The sequence below is a fragment of the Phyllostomus hastatus genome, unplaced genomic scaffold (genome assembly GCF_019186645.2).
Source record: "Phyllostomus hastatus isolate PE091 unplaced genomic scaffold, TTU_PhHast_1.1 phas_contig_1021, whole genome shotgun sequence".
Taxonomy (NCBI): Eukaryota; Metazoa; Chordata; class Mammalia; order Chiroptera; family Phyllostomidae; genus Phyllostomus; species Phyllostomus hastatus.
Window position 1 is genome coordinate 1,124,403 of NW_025333505.1, and position 15,873 is coordinate 1,140,275.

The following is a 15,873-nucleotide window of genomic DNA, read 5'->3' on the forward strand; positions in this document are numbered from 1 at the left end:
GATTTCCTTGTCCTGACTCGGCTCTCCCCTCTGGCAGGGACAGAGAGACCTGAAAGCCATGACCGTGGGCGCACACGCTCTGGGGTGCCTGGACAACGGACCACCCAGGAAGTGCTCCCCACTTCCACTTGGGCAGGCTGCAACCAAAGTCAGCTTCCTCCAGGGGCCTGGCCTCCCCCAGTCCAGGACTCCCTGACGACGCTGCAGGCAGCTCACCGCTCGCCAGCCCGGCGCCCTACGGCCGACTTTCCCTCCGACAGAGCCCCTCTCCTTCTTGCCCTGTGGGAAGCAGGAGAAGCAAGGGCTTCCTCGGAACACACACCCCTGATATACTCAGCTCTCTCTGCGGATGATCCCTGATTTGTACGGTTCTCCTGACCCCCGCTGCTGCCACGTGGGATACTCTGACCCGAGGTCTGCTGTGTGACAGGTGGCAAACAGGAAGGAACCTACTTTCCACAGTCTGTTTTCATTTTTTTAGATCCTCTCTGAGGACATTTTTTCATTGCTTTTAGACAGAGAGGAAGGGAGAGAGGGAGAAACACAGATTTGAGAAACATCAATGGGTTGCCTTCTGTTACACGCCCTGACTGGGGATTGAATCTGCAACCTGGGTATGTGCCCTGACCAGGAATCGAACCCGTGACCCTCTGGTCTCTGGGATGATGCTCCAAACCAACTGAGCCACACTGGCCAGGGCTGTTTTCATTTAAGATTCACTTGGAATCATTAAAAACTGCAAGGAGAATGACATAATTAGGAATTACAAACAGCTATGTGTCCCCTACTGCACAATTTACAGGATGTTTTCATATTTTATACTCTATGTAATTCTGCCAAAAATCGGGCAAATCAGGATTTATCTTTATTGTACAGACAATAAATCTTAGTTTCAGACTGCCTAAAAGCTTCCCCCAGTAACAGCAAGTCTGGGCCCGGATATAAAGTCTCTCAGCTTCAAGTCTTGCTCTGTCTCCATTGCCCCTGACAATTTTTGGAACGCACCTTCAGAAGCAACTGTTCATTCCAAGACACAGGACGCTTCCACGGAGCAGGTCCTGCGCCAGGTGCTGGTGAATTCAAAGACGGATAGGACATCTCTGAAAGCTTTCTTTCTTGTGCCAAACAGGGGAGATCATTTTAATAGCTATTTATTATAAACATATTCATTATGCTTTTCAGTTTGCTCAGAATATAATGGCTCTATTATGAGACATGAGCGGAACTTTACGGAAGCGAAGAGGGGAGGACATGGTGACTGCAGCTCACCAGAAGGAAGCAGGCATCAGCAGGGTCCCCGAGTCACTGAGAAAAGCTCTGGTCCAATCAAATCTAGCCAGAGGGGCATGTGCGGGAGCGCGGCTGCTTCTCACCTGCGGTCTGAATTCAGGTGTGTTCTTGGAAACGTTTTCAGATGCAAACACATTTCTCCAAAACCTTTGTTTCTCATTGGTAACCCTGCTAACAGTGTCCCTCTGGGTTTAGACACGACGTGATACCGGCACCTCACGCTTAACATGTTCAAAGCCAAACTCCTCGTCTACGGCGGCCGAGCTTTACTCCTCAGCTGACCTGTGACCCCACTGCCACCCCATTTCTAGGGGCCCGAGGGGAGCCCACCCATCTCCTCTTCCTTCTTCGGTAGTCACAGCTCTCAAGTCCTACAGACTCCACTCCCAAAACACCCCCTGTGTATTCTCTCTTTTTAAAAAAAAGACATGATTTGTTGTTAGAGGGGAAGGGACGGAGACAGCAATGGAGAGAAACACTGATGTGAGAGAGAAACACCAGTCGGTTGCCTCTCGTACATGTCCCGACCGAGGACTGAGCCCGCAACCCAGGCGTGTGCCCTGACGGGAATGGAACTGCTGACCTTCTGCTTTGTGGGACGACACCCAGCCTGCTGAGCCGCACCGGTCAGGGCTCTGTTTTCTCGTCCCCCAATCTCGCCTTTCAATGACATGCCCTGCCCCCTCGCCTCTTCCATCGAGCCTGCCCCACAGGACTCACCGTCGTAACACAAAGCCCTGCCACCCTACGGAGAATGGAGGCTGCAGTGGGATACCGCCCCGTGCTTAGCCCTCCTGTGGTTCTCCTCTCTCCTCCATGTCACCTCCCAGAGCTGCTGCTCAGACAGCCCCAACCGGATCATGCCTATTCGTGCCTCTCCTCCAAGGCTACCTTGCAAGGAAGACTGTGGCTGCAAACTCGTCCCCTCCCAGCACTCTCCCCGCGAGGACCCTCCTAGCTCCTCCCTCCCCTCCCCCACACTGGTTTCGTTGTTTTGCTGCGGCCTCTTCATCGGAGCGCCTACTGCACCACGTTGTCTATCTGTGAGCTCCTGAGGACAAAGAGCGCCCCCCATTGCTCATGGTGTCCCCACACTCAGCATGGCATCTGACTGAAGTGAGTTTCCCTCAACTGTATGCACTAGACCGCCCTTTCCTGAGCACCTCGACCCTCCTCTGTGGCAGGGCAAACAGAACCGAGCCCCGTGGGGCGCCTGGCCTGGGGCCATCTGGGTGGAGCTCACAGTGGTGGTCCGGGAGGCTGCGCCCGGCGTCCTGGTCGCGGGGGGCTTCACTCGGGTTTGCTGAGTGACGACACGAACGGAAAAGTCACCTTCATTCAAACGTCCTTCTGACGCCATTCTCCTGACTTCCAGTGTTGGCACAGGTGTGCGTGTGCACCGACACCTTTCACACACACTTCGGAATTGAGTGTCGTGATTTTCTCTTCATAACAAACCACAGTTAAAGAATGATGATATTTACACACACACACACACACACACACACATTCTAAGCCGCTGCAATATACAGCCTTGGTAAGTACTTTACAAAAAAACTTTTAAATATGACTTTTGAAAGGCAGGTGGACATCCTCCCAAAGGTCATGCAACTTTATCATCAGAATCAGTTTCCAGTCAGCACGGGGAGTAAACTCGTGCACTGCTTTCTCAGGAGCGTAGAGCAGAGGTGACCGCAGTGAACTGCGGCTGGTCAACAGAGGAACGGCAGGGCGGCTGCGGTCTGCACCGATGCCAAGGCAGGGAGGGGGCGGAGAACCCCCACATCTCCAAAGGGAGATGTGCGTGTGTGGGTGTGCAGGGTGTGTGCTTCTGGGAAGAACCACACTGAGGTTTGTGTTTTCCCACCTCGACTTACGGGGCCTCTTGTTTTCACACAGAAGGGCGGCCGATTGTATCTCTATCTGCCTTCGACCCGAGCCTGCCATTCACCACGAAGCAGGACAAAGGCTGCCAGAGGGATGAAAGAGACCCAAAATAGACCCTTCTGGAACTGATTTCTATCAGAGTCAGACACGGCTCGAGGCATGAAAGGGAGCGGGACAGCCCGCACTGCCACTGAAAGCAAGAGCGAAGGATGGTTCTCCTTTCCCTCCCACATCCCCCCTCTTTTCCTCGTGTCCAGCCGCTGAAAGCAAACGTTGCAGGAGGTGACGCATCGACCGACCATCGGACACTGTCGCTGCAGATGCTCTCTCTCACCCGCACGTGGCCTCCTGGCCACAGGCTGTCCCCCCTCCACTGTCCCAGAGCACCCTGTACTGTGCAAGCCACTGCCCGCTACAGGGATCACTGCCGTCCTTTCCGGGTCACATACGGACACATCAGTTACAGTCCATCCATTTCTAAACGTGCACCCTTGACGCCCTGATCTCTTTCTGCTTTTATGTTTTTCAAAACGCCCTCGACATTTGTCAACTGGGTGAGTTCCAAGCCTTCCCAACCCATTTCCATATTATTCCAGCACTCCCCACACTTTCCTCCTCTCTCACCGGCTGGACCAAGCGGCACGCGGGACGGCGGGCGGGCGCGGCGCGGCACTCACCACTGCTTGTAGTCGGCGTCGCAGTTGCAGTAGTACTTGGGGTCCGTGCAGTTGCGCTCGATGCCGCAGGCGCACTTCTGAATGCCGGGCGCGGAGCCTCCCCAGTAGTAGTGCTTCTCGTTGGCCTTGCCGACCCACCAGGTGTAGGGGCTCCCGTCTGCGAGAAAGGGGAGAGGCATGCTGAGACGGGACTAGGAACCAGCCAGGGGACTGTCTCGCTTCCCCCACCTTCCCCAGGAGCGGCGCTGCTCTCTGAGAGACCGAGTGTCCCTCACCCCTCCTCTGAAAAGCAAATGTGTCTCCGAGAGAGGAAAGTTTAATTAATTAATTAAAGATAGCAGAGGGAACTGCGAGCCCAAACGTCCCCAGCGGGATGTGCACCTCCTTCCTCGGAAGAAACGCGCACACTCGGGCCTCTGCAGCCGAGGAGTGCGCCGTGACAGGGGCCCGGGCGGGGCGCGTGCACAGGAAGGCACACGGCGCACAGGGACTCTGCGGTGCACGGCCACGCGCACGGCCGGCCACGCTTTTCTGTGAAATGACGGTCACGGAGGTTACGGAACACTAGAGTGGCGTGGGGACTTCCACTGTGTCTTAGCGTGCTCTCCCCCCCGATTATAGGTAAGGACCTCAGGTGGAGAGAGGTGAAGCGATTCTTTCCATCGCACGGCAGAGGAGCTCCCAAACCAGAGTCTGACGCTGCATCTTCCAGGACATGGTACAGTGCTCTTTGTGTATACAGCATGCTTTCCTTTATTACTTGGCTTATGACTCACTCACTCATTCAGCGGAGGGGAGAGAGTCAGGTTGAGAGCATGTTTTACCACGCGCCAAGAATGCAGAGGCGGATGGGGAGGGAAAAGAGGTCACGGAGGGAGGGTCCCTGGAAGGGCTGCGACGTCTGAGCCACGTCTGGAAGGCTGAGTGGGGGTCCCCAGGTGGACAAGGATGAGAGAGGTAAGGCCCCGGGCAAAGGCAGCAGGATGATGCAGTTCTATGTGGAAAGTGGACGCAGGAGTGTGTACGTCTACGGTGGGATACGCCTGAGAGGGGGGCACAGGAGTGGGTGGTAACAAATAGTAGGTAAAGGCCACACCACAGAAACTCTTGGTCCACGTGAGAAGTTAATTTGCACTGGTTTATTCTTGCTTTACAGTGTTTATTTCTCCCCTGTTTAAGAAGGCTGAACTTCCTCCTGTAAGGCAAGGGAAACAGATAAAGAATTTTAAGCTGGGGATTAGGATTACACTCACGGTTCACAAGAGATAGTCAGACAAAGGCAGCTTTCTGGGGGACGAAGTCAGAGCGGCCAGAGGTGCTGCTCCCAGGGGGGTGCCCGGGAGAGAGGATAGAACAGCCGTGGGAAGGGAAAGGCAGAGAGACCCGGAAGAGATGCGGGAGGTGTCGCCGGTTTGGGACTGCTGGGGTGAGGGTGGTGGGGAAGGCAGAAAGGAGGTACTGCGGGCGAATCCTAGGCTCTGGCTCGGGCAACTGTCAGGACAGCGAGGTGCGACACCGAGGGAGGCGACAGGGAGATGAGAAGTGGAGGGAAGGACACAGAAAGGATGATGAACTCAGTGCACGGAACAGGGATTGGCTATAGTCGTCTGGATTGCAGGAGCATTTTCTGGGCTGAAAATCTCATTTCAGGGACTATCAAGGTAAACTGGAAAATATTAATGGGGAGGAATATGCTTTTAAAATCCTTCCAATTCCGACAGCTGGCAGAAACAGCAAGAGAGGGAGCTGGCTGTCGTGGAGGGGGAGGAGGACGGCAGTCAGAGCCGGTAAAGGAGCAACGAGGGAAGGGCAGCCAGAAGAGCAGTGTGTTGGGCACTGGCCGACTCCACAGGCCCGCCCATGGCGACGAGGATTTACACTCTGTCTGTTACTTAATGAGACAGCTCGAAGGCTTTGTTCAGAGGAGTTTCAGGTGAAGGTTGGGGAGCAGCAGCCAGGCAGCAGCAGGCAGGGGCAGGGATGGAAGGAGGGGGCGAGGAGCCCTGAGAACAGCCTTCCCGGCAGGGAGCTGGGGAACGGCTGGAATCTCTTGGAGGCAGCGCTGGCCAGCAAGCCAGGAAGGCTAGCCAGTCAAAACCTCCGGGTGCGTGGCTGCAAGTGCATTATAATAACCCGCCCCCTCTTGCGGAAGGCCGTGCGGCCTCGCGTCCCAGCGTCTGCGTGAGTGCGGGAAATGCACATGCAGAAAGAGCCCTGCACTTGGTGAGTTACCACGCGAACGGTCACGCCATCTCAGCCAATAACAATGCGCTGCAGGGAGTGAGGGCCAGCCTGGGGCGATGTGACAACCGGGGCAGTCCTCCCCCAGACCTGCCACCGGTCGTCCTCAGGAGCAGTTCTGGTCAGGGGGGGGCGATGTACAGTCTTGCACATCTGGACTGAGGGACTGAGGTTCCGGCCTGCTCATGCTCCGAAGCTGGGAAGGAGTGATTCAGACATTCTCCTGCTTCAGTCAAATACCTAGATTTTCCACTTGTACTGACTTAATTTGCAAAAGTTACCATGCATGTAACCAAAGTTACTTTGCTGTAACCATGCATGACACCTGGATTTAAAAAATATATATATATATTTGATGTTTCTCATATATATGCATGACTCCACCTCATAAACAGCAGAGAGGGCGACTCCAGCGCCCTGCTGTGAATGGAGGAAGGAGCCAGCTCTTGGGTGGCGGGGGGGGGGGGGCAGGGGGCTGTGTTTGCTTTCTACCTGCCCCTTGTTCTGCGTCTCCCTTCCCCTTCCATAAGAGTCAAGCAGCCAACTTCTGATGCTTCCCAACGTCGCAAACACAATCAGTGAAAAACTCCTGTTTTCTTTTGATGCAGTCAAGAGTATATACACAAATAAGGCATAAAAAACCCCATTTATGGAAACTATACAATCTGAGCCGGGTCATCTGGCCTGTGGGCTACACGAGGTCTCTGCTGAGTCCATCGCTGCCCAAGTCCCAGGAGGAGGGCAGAGGTGGACGGTGTCAGGCCAACCTTGCAAAGACGCCTGGCATCTCCCAGACAAACCACCTGCCCCTGAAAGTGGAGAATTGTGACCCAGACTGGTTATGCCATCATCTGTTGCTCTGCATCTCTTCAAGATGACCTAACACTATTTTTTTTCAAAGGCATTTTGGTTACTATTATTTCTGGAAACCAGGGGCACTAGCGCACATGGTGGAAGGGAGGACACAAAGCAGACACCCGGAGAACTGGAGGTAATGGATGGCCTGGTAGGAGGCTCCCTTGCTCTGTCTGTACCCCAAATAATCAGCGAGAGTATGTATCCCAGAACCTCAGCTCCACTGGTGATTACTCCCTCCAGTGACTAGAACAATCTGACGACGCTGGAGTTTCACTATGGAGAGTGACGGTGAATTGCACAAACCAAAAGGGCTGGCTCAGGATGCCTTACACAAATCAGAGTGGCCTCAGTAGAAGAAGCAGGACGGTTAGCAGCCTGTCCTTCGGAGAAGCCCAGGAGAGGAAGTCTCACTGTCCTGGACGGTGGGTGCTCCCGTAGGAGCCCTGAGTTTGTTGGGATGCAGGCTCGGAGCTAATCTCACACTGCAGACCCTCAGTTCCCTGCAGGGAGGGGACCTTACCAGGCACCAGGACAGGGTCCAAAGGGATACACAATGACACTTTCTCTATTCACTGCAGGGAGGTGACACATGAGTGACGACGAGGTCAGGGTAGCCCAATTTCCCATTTCTTCTCCAGCCTCCCACCTCCTCCTTAAATCACAATACTTCAGTCTTATGTAGCTAATGGTCTCAATTAGGGTGAGACAGAAATCAGTGCTATTTTGCTTCCCTTCCTGGGATAAGAAGTGAAGTGCAGTGCAAAATGTGATGCTGAGCTCTTTCCACATCTGCCATGAGCAGAAGAAAGACAATCAGAAAAGTATAATCTAGGGAAAGAACAACTTACATCCTTCGTTAGCAGCACTGGCTAATTTGGTTAAATTAAATCACTCTCATTAAAATAAATCAGTCCCTGACTGGGTAGCTCCGTTGGTTGGTGTCATCCCGATACACCAAGGTTGTGGGTTGGATACTTGGTCAGGGCACATACAAAAATGAGCCAATGAGCCCTGCCCGGTGTGGCTCAGTGGACTGAGTACAAGCGTGTGAACCAAAGGGTCACCAGTTCGATTCCCAGTCAGGGCATATGTCTGGGTTGCAGGCCATGTCCCCAGTAAGGGGCACGCAAGAGGCAACCACACATTGATGTTTCTCTCTCCCTCCCTTTCCTTCTCTAAAAAAATAAATATATAAAATCTTCAAAAAACACACAAAAAAATCAACCAATGAATGTATAACCTAGTGGAACAACAAATCTGTTTCTCTTGAATAAATAAAAAATTAAAAATAAAAAAATAAATGATTAATTTGGTATTCAGCAAGAAAAGAATGATTGAATTTGCTTCAAGCGGAGAATTGCCTTATTCCAGTGCTATGCTAATGAAGTTCTAGTTTTTGTTATCAGATCATTATTTACCTGTTAATTGGCTTTGGGGGAAAGCAGTTCAAGGCGATAAAAATGAAAAGATTTTTTTAAAAGACAAGAATAAGAAGAGGCTAGAAAACAAGTAATTTAATTACCTAGTGCCAAGAGTTCAAGAACTTCGCCATCCTCAGAATGGGAAGGTTCCTGTTAGCTTTATTAAGTAGGTGTGATCACCGGGACGAGATTAGGTGATGGGGAGCCCTGCGGCGAGTTCAATGGAAGCTGAATTACCGAAGGCAGGCAGGCAGGCTGTAGTGAAGGAGCCGGACGCGGGCTGAATTAAATATAACCGCTATACTGTTCGTGCTCACTCACCATCAGGCTTTATTATCGTGAGGGGTGTATTATGGTCTGGATGACTAAACTGGCAAAGGGAGAAAGAGAAGGGGTTCCTTGTTTCCCAGGACTTAGAGAAACCACTGGGTCGCTGGTATCTTCCCAGTAACAGCGAGCTGTTCCAGAAACACACGGGCAGCTGCAGAGGGACCTCTCATGGTAAATGTGGTACCTGCCTGTGATGTGCAGAATGGGCTCTTTGGACCTCCTGGGCTGCACAAAGTAACTCAGTCGTTTTCTTAAATAAATAGTATCCCGATACACTCGACGACGGGGCCCAGTGTGGCTGCTGGGACATTTAATTAGTTCCATCCCATCCACTTCTGGAGGATATTATAAACAAGACCATGAGGGTTTACGGCCTCCAAAGTGAAAACTTAAAAGCACCATGTTAGCTTAATGAAACCTAGTTTTATTATACCTACTACTATCTAGTTATCTACCAATTCTGTTAAAGACTCACAGGGGGCTTTTTAGCAGAGGAAATAGAACAGGTACTAAAGCAGCAGAAACCTGCCTTACAACGCTCTGCTTAGCGCCCCCTGCTGGCAGCTTCCTCACAGCCCTGCGCTGGCTCCTGTGGTCAGGCAGCCTCTGGCTGCTTGAAGCCCCTACAGGGCAGGGTCCTTTTTCTTAAGAAGTGACTGCGCTCTGACAAGTCTCCCCCTTCCTCCCCCTTCCATTTCTATCACGGCACCGCCAAACCACTTTCTCCACTTCACCAGTCACTCTCAGCCGGCCATTCTGATCTCAGTACTCCACACCCAGGGAGGAATGCGTGGTGGTAACCTGCTTCCTAAGTAAAGACAACGGAAGAACTGGTGTAATTCTCAAGTGTGTGTGCCTAGCACTTCGGTGCCTGTGAGCACCTTCCTTCCCTTCCAATGCAAGGGACCCAGAGGAGGAGGAGGTTAGACCTTACAGGAAGGAAGCTCCAGGCAGGCTAGAGGAGGGTGGACATGCAGGCCCTACAGCTACTGCAGAGCCGGCCCTGACGGCAGATAACCTGACAGCTGTAATTGGGAGAGTAAGCAGGACAGAGTCCCCCCCACCTTCAGTGTGAGAGGGGCGGTCCCTGGGTTCCTGGGCCCTCGAAGCTGGTGCTGGCAGCTGCCCTCGTCCCCAGGCTCAGGAACAGGGAGCGGGCCACGCACGAGTCCTACAGGTAGCAGCTCTCTGGCTGAGTCGGAGGCAGCCTCTCCGGCACACCTGGGGTTTGCTCCTGTGCAGTGACAGCCAGGAGCTGGGCCGTGGCAGCCCGAGTCAGTCTCAGGTCCTCACAGCAAGACGGGGGCTGGGAGGTGGTGGTCCTTCCCGCTGCTGGGAGGTTGGTCAGTGTACAGAAGTGTTCCCCACTGACCTAAGACAAGACTCATCGGAGGTCCCCAGCCGGCCCGCAGAGTGAGACCTGCAGAATGAGAGTCTCGGAGGACGTGCGTGGGACTCGCTGACGTCCTGGAGACTCTGGTCACCAGACAGGTCTGCCGTGCGCAGCCCTGGAGAGATGACCATGCGGGTTCAGTCCGGAGGACAGAGGCCCCACGGGGTTCAGTCTACGACACTGTCTTCCAGGTGAGAGCTGACGAGGCGACAGTGTAACCCGGACACCCCCTTTAAAATGCCAGCTATTTATTTTTCAGAGTGATCTAGTCATTCTCACACTGTTCTTTTGCAAATCTACAACCATGGTCCTGAGTCCAAATGTTTATTATATTTTACCATTTATGTCGAAAACTTTGAAAATAAAATTAAGAATCATATGTATTGGCATTCTCAAAGACACAAAAGACTATTTCTCAAGCTCCTTGTAAGCTCTGTGAGATCAGCTTCTTCAGCTGGATAATGAATTTCTCGTTTCCCATCTAACTGCATGTTGTCCCATGTCAACACACACACCAAACGGAGTGAATCCCAGGAAGTCTTGCAGAGTCACCACAGACAGTGACGCGAGGCTGGGGGGCCTCCTCACTGTGCAGTTACGACGTCAACACTCAGTGTGGCGGTCCCAGACGAACAGTTTCCCTCCCTGTCACGAATGTCACTAAAGCCACCTGATGCGGGCTGAGAGGAAAAGAATGCAGCTCATCAGCCTCATGCTGCATCTCTCGGAATCACTTTGGATCTGACTCTATTTCATTAATGTGAATAGGGTCCAAATTTAGAAACAGAGAACTGAAGTTCAGATCAAAACGGGCCTGAACTGAAATGCTAATTAATTGAAAATTAATTTCACTGCATAATATTTAAATTTACTTTATTGAATTGAATTTAATAGACTTCAATCAAGGACTGATTTCACGGAGTGCAGTTTGATTGAGTTGAATCAAATCACTTTGAATCCTATTCAGATGAATTAGATTCTATTCATTTGAAGGGAGCGGAAGTGCCAGATCAGACGGGAGGCCGTAATTCGGAGCAGCGTCTCAGAGCGCAGGACAGGCCAGCTCCCTCTGGGCTAGCGCGGCCTCAGTCTCCCCAGAGCTCACGGCGTCCACGGTCCCCTCAGCAGCCCCGTCCTCTCCTTTGTGCCACGGCCCGGGAGCGGGGCGGCCAACACCACCACCACCACCACGGTGACGGGGCGGAGCCACATGCTGCTCGTGTAACGTGGTGACGCGCTCCGTCGTCTTTTTCACTGGAAAAGCCCTAGCCGGTTATTTTCAATACTTCTTTCCCTCTTTGTAGAACCAGTGAAGAGGGAATGAACTGAATCTCAGGAAGAACAACTGGTGTGAGTGCTGGCTGCTCCCTTTACTTCTGTTCTTCAGGAGGAAACTGCGCATTTGACAAGACATGCCTCACCCCGAGGCTCACTGTTGCCCTGTCTCCAATACCCCGGGACCTTGACTTGTTTTGGTTGCTAAGGGGTGTACCTCAGCTTGTTTTACACCTAACAGGTGGCTGTGACTTTTCAAAGGGGTAGCAAAACACTGTTTTGCACCTGAAATGACACGCTAATCAGTTGAGAAGCCCAGCCTCAGTGCTGGAGAGAGAAGCTGGGGAGCAGGAACGGCCCTGCTCTCTCTGGCTCTGAGTTAGTGCAGTGACGTTTGCAGCTCCTGCTTCACAATCACGAAGCTTTGAGCCTTGGGATCTGACAGGACACACAGGGAATAAGATGGAAGGAATACAGGTTGGTGTCACAGAAGCGGTGCAGACGGCGGGTCCTTAGGATTCTGGAGAAGGGCGTGAGTGCCAAGGACCCCGCTGGCCTGGGCAGCCTCCAGGGGAGACGGGTCCCACTGCAGCCTTGCCGGAAGAGCAGGGTCTAGAAGACCAGACGGACGATGGGAGCATTTCAGGATCTGCCCAGCATCCGGGCCGAGGCGAAGTCAGGAAACATCTGACTTCTTTGGGGAGCCACGGGGTCATCGGCGTCTCGAGTCAGGATTTTGGGTCAGAGAAAAGGTTGTGGGCACTGTCATGGTGGTGTTAGTTTTTACATAATGAAGCCAGATTTTTTCCTATTTCACATGTTAAAATATTTTATACCCACAAATGTAAGCTTATGCACGGTATCATGAATAATCAAAGAGCCTTGTACTCAGCTTACCCGTGATCGCTGTTCTGTAACACACTGCCCTTTGACTGCATCGCACTCTGTCGTAGCTACGATGGATAAACACGGGCTGTGTCTGGGCTTCTGCCTTTCCAACGTGCGCTGTGAGAATGTGTAAGGGTTTGGACCCCATCCCGGCAGTGGAGTTGTTAGCTCACATGGTTCGCACGTTTCAAACCGTTTTTCTAACGCATGCGTGTGGACGCAGAATCCCACCAGCACTGCCTGAAACTTCCAGTCGACTGAAACCCTTGACAACCTCGGCATTATGCCGTTCACTTTCGACGACTGGGGAGTGACAAATGTTGTCTCCTTCTGGTTTTAGTTATGCTTCCCTGGTAACTCGTAGGACCGTTTGCCTTTCGTGTTTATTGTTCATTTATATTTCCATATTTTAAAAAATATTTGTTCGTTTTTTGGTCCATTTTCTTATTGGGTTATTTTGTGTTTTACCAACATGTAGAAAATGCTCAGGAGAATGATCTTTTAATAATTGTAATAAGGCAAATTTCACTTTTTGATGGTGATTTTAATTAAAAATGTTCTTAATTTTATTTTTTAGTTGAAGTTATTAACATTTTGAATTTATTAACATCTTCTTGGTTTTTTGCCCTAAAACCATAAGAATATTTTTACCCACCTTATTATAAATGATTTTAAAGCTTTACTATCCCCTTTAGTTCTTTAAATTACCTGGAATTAATTTTTGTTAATGATACACTAATGTAGGAATCGAATTTGATTTTTTTCCCTCAACTTAGCGTTCCGAAGCGGGAAACCCATGGAAACAGAACACAGACTGGTGGTTCCCAGTGGCTGGGGGGAGGAATGAGTTCAGAACAACTGTTTAATCCGAATGTGATTTCCTTTTGAGGTGAGGAGAACGTTTTAAAACTACATAAACACAGCAGTGGCACACCGCTGTGAATGCACTCAACACCACAGACATTTTCACCTAATGTGATGTTAATAAATCCTGCCTCAACTGAAACAAAGAAAAAATATCCAGCTAAGACTCTGAACTGAATTACTGTGAATCAATGAATAAACTGATGAAAAATTTTCATGCTTACAATATACACTTATCCTACTTATTGTCATGATAAATCTGTCCATTTTGACGTTTGAGAACATCTCTGAATAAACTATGACTTTCTTGATAAAGGCCCTGTACGTATTTGTTAGATTTATTCAGAAATGGTATATTTTTAAACATTACATACTGTAACACTTTGTGATGGCATGTACAGAGAAGTGCAGTGGAATTTTTTTATGTTGATAGTGTATCTAGAAAACTTGTTAAACTCTTTTATTAGTTCAAATAATTAATGCACCGATATTTTTCATTTTTACAAGCCTGCATTGTTATTTATGAGTGATGACAGTTTGTTTCTCCCTCTTCTTCTCCTGTCTTCTTTCCTGTCTTAATGCAACGGCTCATGCCTACCGTTCAATATTGAACTGGGGTGGTGACAGGGATATTTATGTGTTCACTGATTTTAAGGGAAATCCTCTTTAATGTTTATTCTGATGTTACTGTCACTTTAAAAAAACATTTCACCTTTTTATTTAAGGGAGTTCTTTTCCATTTATCATCTGCTGCTGTTTTTAAAAACATGAATTGATATTTAATTCAATGCTTTGTCTTCACTTAATGAAATGATAATGTTTTCTCCTTTTTATCTGTCAGTGTGAATTGCATTTATAGCTTTTTAAAAACAGGAGTACCTGTAAAAAATAAAACTTTGTTGTGAAAGACCATTATTCGTAGCGCTGGGTTCACTTGGCTCTTCTGCTCAGCATTTTGCGACCGTGTTCAGGAAGGACCCGGCTGGGGGCGTCCTCGCTTTGCTTTGGTGTTAAGTCAACACTGGCCTCAGAGAATGGTTTGAGAACTGTGTACGATGGGAATGATTTGTGAGCTATATGAGGCTAACATAATTTAATGTCTTTCATTGTTGTAAGATCATATTCACTTACAGAGGTTTATATTCTCACGTATCTGTCGTATCCACTTATGTGTTCTCTTTTTCTATGAACTTGTCCGTCACACGTAAACATTTAACTATACAGGTAAGAATCTGTATTTGTGTCCCCTTTTTCATTTCTACTCCTATCCTTATTTCTTTTTTCTAAGTAGTTTAGTCAGAAGTTTATTGATTTCATTAGTTTTTTTCCCCTAAGAATCAGCTTTGTTAATCTTTCTGTACGCTTGATTTGTAATTCATTAATTCTTGCTTCTACGTTTATTTTATCTCTTTACTTTCTTTGTATATATTCTAGGGTCCTTTGTCTAAGTTATTTTTTTTTAACTTTATTTATTTAGAAAGAAGGGAAGGGAGAGAGAAAGAGAGGGAAACATCGATGTGAGAGGCAAACATCCATCGGCCACCCCTAGCACGCGCCCCGACCAGGGACCAAACCTGCAACCCAGGCCCGGGCCCTGACGGGGAATCAAACCGGGACCCTTTGCTTTGTGGGGCCACGTCCAACCGACTAAGCACATCGGTCAGGGCTGTCTAATTCTTAATGTTGGAGCTTAGCTTAATACTTGTAAACCTTTCTAATTTTTTAATAGATGGATGTAAGACTACAAATTCTACCAAAATACCACTCTCTCTCTCATGTTTTGAACTGTGTGGTTGTCATTATCATTTGATAATATGATTATCTAATTTTGATTAATTTTTATCATGCAGAAATTACTTAGAAGTGTGTTTTCCGATTTCCAATTTTATATGTTGTCTTTTTTAAAGGTATCTTTTTAATGGATTTAAAAAATTTAACAGATCATGGTCAGAGAACAAAATCTACTTTGATAGCAATAATCTAAAATTTCTTGAGATTTGTTCCAAAGAGTCTGATTTGTGGTTGGTATTTTAAAACGTTTGATGTGTACCTGAGAGAATGTTTCTTCTCTGACTGCCCTGCACATGCTCATTAACTACACTCGTCAGTTACGCTATCGATCCTACCCTTGTCGCCCAATAGGTGGTCAATACCCAAATGCAGCTCTTAAATTAAAGGTAATTAAAATGAAATAAACATAAAATTTAGTTCCGCGGTCCCCTAGCCATGTGTGCTAGTGGCTACCATACTGAATAGTGTATATTTTCATCACCTGAAGTTGTTATTTTTGAAAATATTATTGTGATATTTCCAGGTTTCCATTGTCAAGAAGTCGACTCTCAATTTAAATTCCTTCTTTTTACAGAGGATCTGTATTTTCTCTCTGTCCCGCTGGGGCTGCCCTCACTCTTGTTTGGATACACTGTGACTCCTCAGCCTGAATGTGCGTGTTTCCTTCGGTTCTTAGTTAACACACCCTCAAATGGGGCTCCTCCCTCTCTTTTTTCTTTTCTTCCGGAACAGCAATGAGATATGTATTTAATGTCATTTGATCCCATTTTCTTGGTCTTCATCTCTTTCATACTTAACAACTGTGTGTCTCTCTGGGGAGATTTCTGGCAAATTTCTACAGAATCTATTTTCCATTTCACTGTTCGCATTTCCGGCCTTTAATTTTATCCATTGGATTTCTGCAACTTTCACTTAGTTCTTTTTCAGATGCTCATTATTTGTGATAGTGTCTTCCTTA

The 15,873-nt window shown here is 48.9% G+C and overlaps 1 protein-coding gene across 1 annotated transcript in view; it reads right to left on the reverse strand.

Annotated features, from left to right (window-relative positions):
* Window positions 1-15,873, reverse strand: part of CNTNAP2 (contactin associated protein 2) — a 1,612,013-nt gene that overhangs the window by 311,342 nt on the left and 1,284,798 nt on the right. Inside the window, exon 14 of the mRNA XM_045834058.1 lies at window positions 3,855-4,011. Coding sequence (XP_045690014.1) covers window positions 3,855-4,011 — 157 coding nt within the window. The remainder of the gene's footprint in view (window positions 1-3,854; window positions 4,012-15,873) is intronic.